The sequence below is a fragment of the Rhipicephalus microplus genome, chromosome 6, assembly GCF_043290135.1.
Source record: "Rhipicephalus microplus isolate Deutch F79 chromosome 6, USDA_Rmic, whole genome shotgun sequence".
Classification (NCBI taxonomy): domain Eukaryota; kingdom Metazoa; phylum Arthropoda; class Arachnida; order Ixodida; family Ixodidae; genus Rhipicephalus; species Rhipicephalus microplus.
The window spans coordinates 202,237,576-202,247,610 of record NC_134705.1 but is presented as its reverse complement, the minus strand read 5'-3'; the positions used below and the strand labels follow the sequence as shown (position 1 = coordinate 202,247,610).

Genomic DNA, 10,035 nt, shown 5'->3' with positions numbered 1-10,035 from the left:
GACAACAATCCCTTCGAAAACGTCGAGGCCACCTCGACCTATTTCATACGTGTTTTACACAACCGTTGCCACTTTGGGTTTCCCCTCCGTTGCTGGTTCCCACATCAATTTGCAGCCGGTTAAGCTGTCTCGCTTGCGACCATGGGCACACGGTCGTCACTAATGCTCCAAGATGAGGAAATTCAAGAGATCCAACAGGAGACTGGCTGTGAGTTTTTTCGGCAGTCACCCTAGTCAGCACTTGTAAACGCAGTTGTCGCGCTTTTTGACGAACACACCCGCTCATCCGAGGTCATTCTCGCAGTTTCGCCAAACCAGATCGAGCGGCTGTACAGCAGATTTACCAGCCTGGACAAGACTGACAACGGTACACTTAGGTGAGCGAGTGTGCGAAACTCCGCGCTGCTGGACTTGGATTATGCGGACGATGTTCTTTACAAGTGACTGTCGTTCTAATGTAAATCCATGTCAACATGCGCGCTTGTTTAAGAAGCGTGACAGTCTGCTTTTAACTTTTTTCCCGACTTTCTGTCATTACACCGAATGATCGTGTTGTTGACGACTTTCCGTGTTGAACCGAAACCGCGCCAATTACTGTACTTGTATATTGCTGCGTATCTTTATTCTCCCCTTGCATAAGCGTTGAACAGCTCAACCGAAAACAGCAGTAAAGTTAGTGCTTCAGTTGCCGTGTAGCTTCATGCGCGCAAGTTTGCGGTTATATGTCGTGTGTGTGTAAATAGTGTAGAACATTGTCAGTGTTGTGACTTGTCATACGGTGTTGCTTGCCTCCGTAACAGTGTATTTATCCACGATCATTTTCCTGAATGTTCCCGATTAGGATTAGAACCATTTGAGACGTCGCGCTTACGTTGAACTTTGTATTGTTTGCAGTCGCGAGGATTTTCTGCGCATCCCAGAGCTAGCCATCAATCCACTGGGCGACCGCATCGTGCACGCTTTCTTCATGGATGCCTACGACGACCGCATAAATTTCCGCCAGTTCGTGCGGGTTTTGTCACGTTTTCGCCCCTTAAAGAAAAACAAGGAGAACAAACTGAACAGCCGTGAAGAAAAGCTGCACTGTAAGTATCACAAGGAGTGTTGCTTATTAGGGAAGGGGGAGATTCGCCAAAAACCGGATAGTATACAAATGATATGCACTACCGGCACTCTCGGCTTCTCCCAAAAGTAGCACTGAATAGGGAAATGTAGGTGGCAAAGTTAAAACCAATCATAATACTAGTTACTACAAAGATTGGGTATACAGCAACCAGTGCAGTTCCGTGAGACTGAGATGAAAATAGTGTTGGAGATGCTCAGTCTCTGTGGCATGTGCAATATTACACAGAAATAAGATTTTGGCCGAGTACTGAACAGGTGTAGTGACTGGCCGAACCAAGCACAGCAGTTCAGTTTTTATCTTCGTCACAACAAGGTCGGCAGCGGAGTGAAAAAAATTGCCATATACTCCTCCCCTGTCTCTTCCTTGAAAAAGCCGCACCACAAGGCCTCAACGCAGTTCGAATCCAGAGCACTGGGAGGTGAACTGTGTGCCAAACATGTAGACTGCACAATCTCCTACTTGTGTTGTGGTGGCTGTTTATGGAGACGATGCATGCGGTGTCGTGCCTAAAGGATTACCGCCACAAAATTTCCGCCACAAATTTTACCTATAACATTATAACATCAATTTTGAAGTGTTTGCCATGCAATTCCTCAACTAGTAGCATAGGTCAGCAAAAAAATTTGAGCTCACTCAGTTTTAATCAAGAAACACATTTTGCTCTTTGGGCTCATTTGGACTCACACTTGTCAGAATTTTCCTCAATTGTACTCTCTCAGACCTGGAATCGCCAACATATTACTCAGCCGTACTCCCTCAGACTCACGGCTTGACCAGAGTCTGAGTTAGGCGACTCATAGTCCATTAGCATAAAATTAGCTTTTTCAACTGCGGTGCCAATGCTCCTGTACGTCATTATCTGTCATATTCAGACCTTTTCAGTACACCTTTACATCTTGTACCTTCAAATACGAGTTATTAGTGACTTCAATCTGGCAACGACATTTTTATGAAATATGTGACCCATGACATGTTTTTATCACAAACTTCCACTGAAAGAGCTTGTGGGAGGAGGGGGACGGGGGGGGTTCTCATAGCACTTTCACCTTTAACTGATATATGCCTCTGATCAACAAATATTACAAGAGTGGAAGCTTGGGCTCGTTTGCGTTGTCATATTTGCAAGTTTTTTCAGCACGCAAACATAGGAAAAATAGACTGGTTGGACAGAAAGAGTGCTCTACCCTGTTCTTTTTTTTATGTTTGGATGCTGAAAAAACTTGCAAATATGACAACAAATGTTAGCGAGGCACAAAAACGCTAGTGCTTTGAGATATGTGTGAATAAGGTTGAATGTAAACATAAGTAGTTATCGGGCTTATGGTAATGCTGAAGTTTACTAAATAAAGCCGTAGGTCAGCAATAAAAGGTGGAGCTCACCCTGAATATATATATTGCACTGAGGGCTTCACTCACTAAAGCTCTCCAAAACATTACTGACCAGGAGTCACTTGGACTCGTGTCCCAATCTGAGTCTCAGTGAGTCAACTCATGAGTGAGTTTGCCTGCCTATGCCTAGCAGAGCACCTTATGACATCGACATCAGCAGGCATTGATGGTTAACAACCAACAGCCACCTTAAATTGCCCTTGCATGTGGTTTCTCTTGTGGTTGTCAACATTGTGCTTACATGCACATTGCTGTTTTTTGTGGGGTCACATGACCAGCTGTATATATAAAAAAAAAAAACAGGCACACTATACACCTCTTTCAGTGCTTTCTGAATCCAAAGCTACGACTGGGTACTATAAAAGCATCTGCAAGGATTCAAGACCTCTTATGCAAGACCAGTCAATTGCTCCATGCGGCATGCCTTGTGCTTCATTGAAATGAGATGCACCGATATCACTGTCAGTGGCTTTCAAGCAACAACTCTTGCACAGAGGGGTCGGGATCTAATCTAAAAGCAACTCGACTTGCATGAACTTTAGTTTTGAAACCTGTACTTAGTTTCTGTTGGTTGAGAAGTCCACACTATGCTAGATATAAACATGTATTTAACTTCGAAGTGTTTTTGTCAGGGCTGATTGGAGCGACATTTGTGGAGCTCCGCAGAATGAAAAACGGGATGAAATTAGGCACAAGTACAACAGGACCAGCACTGGCCCTACTGTACTTGTGTCAAAATTAATACAATCTTTTGGGCTGCAAATATCTAACTTGGCCTTTATTACAACATCACATTATTACTGTTGCAGTTGCCTTTAAGATGTACGACCTGGACGACGACAACAAAATCTCCAGGGATGAGCTCTTGGCTGTGCTACACATGATGGTTGGTGCAAACATATCTGATGAGCAGGTGCGTTGTCTGGCCTTGATTTTTAATGCTGTTTTTGGTGGTGGGGTTACTTTTAATGGTTGTGGCATTCACATAACAGCATAGCAGAATGTTTTCTTGGGAGTCCTCTATATAGAGGCACCAACTGGAGTATAATGCCTGTTCTCAATATGCTTGTTTTCAGTATTCATGTAATGCTTGTTCTCATGGCTACTGGTGGCGATGACTGACGCTCTCACACTAAATGCCCATACATACCCTATAAAGTTGACAGGGTGACAGCTGCTGTAGTAGCTCAGTTGGTAGAGCATTGAATGTGTTATTCAAAGGTCGCAGGTTCGGTCCCTGCCCACGGCAAGTTATCTGTTCGTTCACTTTTCTGTATCCACATTCCCATTACATTTATTACTGAAAACATCCTCTATACTTTCCTTGGCAGTTTTGTTTGTTAGCTCTCATGAATTTTGTGTGTTAAAATGAAAAATGAGCCCTTAAAATTTGCCTTTCTTTCCTTGTTTCCTTGATAGGACTTCAATGTTGATTTCGTTAGCAAGCTTCGCTAATTGTCCAATGTTAAACAGAACTCTGCAGTACAGCTCAGGTTCAATGATCTGATGAGAACCGGCATATGTGCAGTGATAATTTTTTTCTAAGGTGTGTTGAAATTGTGGCAAAACAGTGCGTACTATGGGACAGTAAAACATACAGGACACAGCTCTCCTGATTTTTATTGAAAAGTTAGGGCATAGGTAGGCAAGAGCACGGTCAATAAAGGTGGGCACCACCATTACCTAGTGACTTCACCTGCTGGCAAACTTAAATTTTAATAAATATAAACAGCCTACACAATCCAATGAAAAGCAGCTTTCATGAAACGGCATTCAAAGGTGATAAACAAGACGGGACCAGAAGTAAGCAGCTGGAATGAAAATAAATATTGAGATGGCGAAAGTTGGCAAACAACTAAAGTCTAAAAAGGAAAGGTCTGTAAGCAGGTAACGAGGCACTGCAACCAAGAACACCAAAACAAAAAAAAGCATGTGACAACAAGGCGGCGTGTGCGTAAGTGTGCTGTTTCATGTATATGCTCTAGCTTTTCAGGGAATGCCATGAAAAACCAGTTGATAGTCAGCACTGTGTCATGTGTGTTACACTGTCTCATAATTTGCGCTGTTTTGGCATGATATTCCTAAACCAACAAGCCCACCTGAGAACCCTTATGCTTGTTATTGGCCCTGAAACACTTTTCCAAATAATCACAGAATAGCTTCACTGAAGGACTTTTTATCCCACAAATCAACTGTCGCAAAAAGTTCTAGAATCTTTCTGGTGCAAACGGAGTTACAGGTATTTGTTGCAGGCTTTAGGCACTTCCTCCTTTTGTGCTGGTGAGTGCACTGAAGGTTACGTGGGGAGGGGGTTGAGGATGAGAGGGCAAAAAGCTATGTCGGTTCATCGATGCTGTCATGACCGAGAACACTTTCTTTTCTTATTTTTTTCCCTTAACCTCATGGTTTGTTGCAATGTCTTCTGCCACGGTAGATTGATGACCTCAGTGCTCACCTGCAGACCTAAGGGTTGCGGGTTCAATTTTCGCCACAGCAGTCTCATTTCAGTGGAGGCAAAATAGTGCAGCCCGTGTTCTGCGAAATGCCAGTGCAGTTTAAAGATCACTAGAAGTTCATTTGTTTCACCTAAACTTCAGAATTTGTTTTTTGAGTTCAACATGGCGGCAGCGGTACCGCAGTATTCATTTCAAAAAAGCGCATCTGTCATGCAAGGCTAGTTCATGAATTTCCTGCACCTGCTCGTCAGGTAGTGCCAAGTTCTTGTAGTACAAGGTGGCTGCAGCTGTAGCAGACAACACAGCCAATTGCTTTCGTGTCTGTTTTAGCGAAGTGCAACAAGTACGACAGTGAACATTTCCTGGTGGACACATGCCAAGCAACGTAAGCAGCGGCGTCTTTTACGAACCACAGCCTCCACAACCCTGAGAGCATAGGGTAGCATAGAGCTGGCACGACATCTGCACTCTCGTATTCGTTTCCACATGTTTTGCCCCTGCTGCACTTGCTGAAAGGTCACTTGCACGAAGACAACACCCAGACGGCACCACTGTGAACTAGTTCTGGAAGTGCAGGATGAATCGAATGGATCTTAGATGGTCGAAATCTTTTGAGCCCTCCTCTGTGGCGTTCCTCGTAATAATATTGTGGATTTGGGACATAAAGCCCCAGATATTATTATTACATGTTCTGTAAAGACTTGCCCATCGATAGGTAGCATTTTCTGACTACGCTAAAAAGTGTTGCAGAGCCCCATTAGCACTTTACTTCTTTTTGCCTGACATGACTGGCAACATGCAAAAAATGAAATATCTAAACTTAGGTGAACTAATTATTCTGTTTTGTTCTAAATGAAGAAATGCTTCCTTCTTTACACCATTACATTACACAATATTCATGTACTTGAGCAACATTGCACATGCAAATTGTGAAATATATTGCTTTTTGCAGCGTTGTCTCTCTTCATTGCATTGGTTACATTGCATTGCTTCATTTCCCATCATGATCATAGTATGCAGACTGGAGTACATATCACTGATTTGCAGATGTTAAGTCTATTATCCTGTTGTGACGACTCCACATGCACTGAAGTTTGCAAAAAGTTTGCAAGGAAAGTTTGCAGTATCCAAGGAAACATGCAAATTCATAGCATTTTATGGATGCAATCAGTAATAAAATAATAATAATAATAATAATAATAATAATAATAATAATTGGGGTTCTACATCCCGACACCACTATATGATTGCACGGGATGCTATAGTGGTGGGTTCTGGAAAGTTTGACCGTCTGGTGTTCTCTGATGTGCACCTAAATCTGAATACACAGGGTTGCAGCATTCTGCCTCCCTCGAGATGTGGCTTTGATTCAATCCCACGTCCTTCTCGTCAGCAATGGGGTGCCATAAGCACTAGACTACTGCAGCAGATGTGAACGGAACCTACATAACTATGTAATGCTACATTGTGCACATCCAGTACCATTAAAAGTCGCAAAGCAGAGTATGAGGCTGTGAGAGTTGGGCCATGCATGGAAACAGGGTTCCTCAAGTGTGACTAAGCATGCACTACTATTGAAGGGACACTAAAGAGGGACATTCACGCTGAGAGCTCTAATGCCATTTGTTTCCCTACCATAAGTTTATTACTAGTAGACAAAATCAAGACTGAAGCTTTATTTTTAAATATCACGCCCAAATCTCCACATGTGACGTAGGAAATTCCAAAATGTATTTTCATGGCATTGGCTCGATGAAATTTTCTCAAATTTCATATGCTCAGCCAATGGCACCCACAGATTATGTACTTCATTTTTATTGATTGAAAGCTACGTAGGACCCAGTAAATGCCTTAAAATTTCTTGTATCACTGTGTTTGGTGAGGGTATCTCAAGGGGGTGTACCCACCCACATTTTTTTTTCCACGTTTCTCGCTTAGTAAGTGTTGTGTCACAGTGAAAGTGGCATTTTTAAGATTGTGAAAGTGTACTTGACTGATATGCAAAAAATCGTTTTGATCTTTAGTATCCCTTCAACTTTTTTCTTTTTTCGTTCGGAGCTTGTCATAGTTACGCTCGAAAGTACCATGGTTTTTGCTTGTGACTTTTATTTAATTAATGTACAGTAGACTCTATGAATGGAACCTGAAGGGACCAGGAAAATGTGTTCCATTTAAGTGAAGTTTACTGAAAGATTAACAAGGGTGAAAAGTATGAAACCAATCGTGCTGATGGTAGTTGTTCCGTTTAAGCAACAGTTCCATATTAACTCCATCATTACCGCATGAAAATGGCTATTTCTTGTGTCTTGGGAATATAATTTTTTCCAGTTTGAAAAGTACTCCAGCACGCATTGCAGCATATCAAATTTTGCACAATGAAATGTTCTTTCCATGAAATATATGTTGTAAAGCAACAAAAGTATTTTAAAATGAATAAAAATGTGAAAAGTGTGTTAGTTTTAGTAGCCAGCTGGTAAACAGTGCAATAAAAAACTATACACGCAAAAATTCAAAAGGTGCACTAAGTGCACCTTTCGAAGAGTAGACGTTTGGTTATTTTTTTTTTAAGTTTGTGCTTCCTGGTGAAATACATGCGAGTGCAAGGAATATATCTACAGTAAAACTTCGTTAATTTGAAGTCACTGGGGCCACAAAAAAGCTTCGAATTAAGCGGGTTTTCGAATTAACAGAACATGTAAGAAGTGGGATGCAAGGAACTTGGCACTATTCAAAGTAATTGGTGCTCGTCATTTGCTCGCCTGCTCCTTGCTTCGACAGCACGTCATGATGCGACGATTCGCACATTCTTTCTATTATAATTAGAATTTTAATAATGGCCAGTATGATGAAGCTCACGATGTGTTTTGGCTGGAAAAAATGATCTTTGAAACTTTCGAACTTAGTTTTCGAAGTAGGTGTTGCTGCCGAGAACTCCGCCAGCAGTGCAACGACGCGAATCGCTAGAGCAATTGGAGGTTCGCATACATCACGATTTCTGCTAAACTGTCCTTTATTAATTTCTTCACAATCCCAGTGATAATGGGTAAATAATGAACCACTGACGTTGCGAGAAACATGCGATAAGCTGCCCGCATGTCACCGCTGTATTGAAGTGAAGCACGACTCGTTTTCCGCAGGTGCACGTTTCGGTTGACCACGAAACAGTTTTTTCTTTTTTTTTTCTTTTTTTGCGCTGGAAGTAGCGAGGCTGGGGTGCTTCAGCTGCCACTCGTTAGTATCGATACGTTGCATTGCCTTGCGGCTGTTATTAGCCGTCGTTCCGCGGATTTGCGGCGAATCGGGATCAAACTGGCACATGGCTTACAAAGTTTTTGAATTAACCGTACTGGTGCCGGCCGTTGCTTCAAATCACTCAAACTTACGTTGCAAAATACGGGACCATGGAAATCCCTTGAATTAAGTGGCATTTCGAAATAACTGAGTTCGAATGAATGAGGCTTTACTGTATTTGATCTGCATCATGTTTATGAATGAAGTGTTTTCGTCTTTTAGCTGGCAAGCATTGCAGACAGGACCATAATGGAAGCCGACAAGGATGGTGACAACATGATCTCATTTGAGGAGTTTTGCGCAACACTGGACAAGACTGACGTGGAAGAGAAGATGAGCATCCGGTTCCTCAACTAGACTTGTCTTGCAACCACCTTCGCCATTTAAGTTATAGCTGTCTACACATAGACTTGTTGTTCCTTGTTACTGTTATTTCATTGTCGTCAAAACTTTTACAGAGGCTTCTATGTGCTGGCAAGCATTCCAGTATTGCTTTTACATGTACCGCTAAAAGATCAAATACGTTTTCTATGTACACCAAACATCTCGCGTGTGTCTGTATTTCTGCCTGTTCTTAACTAGTAGAAGAGGACCTATTCGGCATTAGGGTTTCCTTTTCTCAATTTTCTTTGCCGTTACCCACCAACCACAGTCACTCAGTATATTTTAATTTAGATGAAGTATAAACTGCTGATGCAGAGAGGAATTGTATTGATATATAATCATTACTTTATCTGTTCCCAGAATGTCATTGTAAGGAACTTGAGACAAATAGGCTGTGGATGGAAATCTTAGTCGTGCAATGTTGCACCCATCCGTGCTTTACCACAAAGCAGCGATTCAGTTTGCTGGACCGTAGGAGTGGCATCACCGGTAGTAAAGCTTATGTGGCTGCTGTTTGGCATTACTTCATGCCTGTTTCTGTTGCACTTCATGTTGCCAGGTGCTGCAGGAGGCTTCACACATGCACAAGCTTTGTGTGGTTTCCTTGACTGGAAAAGGAGAAAAAGTACTATGAAAATAAATGTTCACATTTCATTGCCTTGGCAGTTGAGCTTGGGTTATCAAGCATAGCAGAAGAAAGCTTTTGTTTGTGCTATTGCTTTTCAAGTCCTGTTGTGTGGAGCTCTCATTCCAGGGCACTGTACGCCGCTGCTCCAGATGGCCAAGTCAATCAGGGTTATTAAAGGCACACTGTCACAAAACAAGTGCATGCCGCGCGACTGAGCTGCATGCGAGCACATCGCGATGCCGTGAACGCGGCATCAGTATAAACATGCATCAGGAGTTTGTGTTGCCTGGTCAGTGTGGCACACACTGTCGTACGCGGTGCCCACGTCACAGCTTTGTGGGTCACGTGGGCAATTGTGTTTACCTAGCCACCGGATCTCCTTCCGCTGAGCTCAGTGGTTTTTGAAACCAAAAGGTTTCAAAGAGCTCCGACTGGGCGCTCTAATGTGTCTCTAAATAAATAGCTGTCTTGCTCACACAAACGAAGTTGCCAGTCATGATAAGGGGGTCATAAGCTACCTATTGCAACAAAAAAAAAGTGCAGGGTATCAGTGCTCTTAACTTAAATCAATTTTCGAAAATCGCATGAATTCATCGTACAAATCTCCTGTATACAGAGACTGCTCTAAACAAGTGTGTAGCTCGGGAAATGCTGATAAAATATGTTATTTTACATTAGTCAGTTTTCATACAGCTCACCTACTCACACCCCAGCATGGCAGTAGGCTATGGTATCAGTTTTAGCGACTTAATGCTCCAGTC

The 10,035-nt window shown here is 42.4% G+C and overlaps 1 protein-coding gene across 1 annotated transcript; it reads left to right on the top strand.

The window, feature by feature from the left end:
- On the top strand, positions 1–9,311 carry LOC142765821 (calcineurin B homologous protein 1-like). Its single transcript, XM_075867621.1, has 5 exons — positions 1–208; positions 305–377; positions 895–1,085; positions 3,325–3,428; positions 8,485–9,311. The coding sequence occupies exons 1-5, from the start codon at positions 142–144 to the stop codon at positions 8,617–8,619; spliced, it is 570 nt and encodes a 189-aa protein (XP_075723736.1). The 5' UTR covers positions 1–141; the 3' UTR covers positions 8,620–9,311.
- The last annotated feature ends 724 nt before the right edge of the window (positions 9,312–10,035 follow it).

Excerpts from the sequence above, each read along its gene's own strand:
- LOC142765821 (XM_075867621.1), top strand. The coding sequence starts at position 142 with ATGGGCACACGGTCGTCACTAATGCTCCAAGATGAGGAAATTCAAGAG. Across the intron at positions 1,086-3,324 it reads CCGTGAAGAAAAGCTGCACT|TTGCCTTTAAGATGTACGAC; the intron begins GTAAGTATCACA and ends TTACTGTTGCAG. Across the intron at positions 3,429-8,484 it reads CAAACATATCTGATGAGCAG|CTGGCAAGCATTGCAGACAG; the intron begins GTGCGTTGTCTG and ends TTCGTCTTTTAG.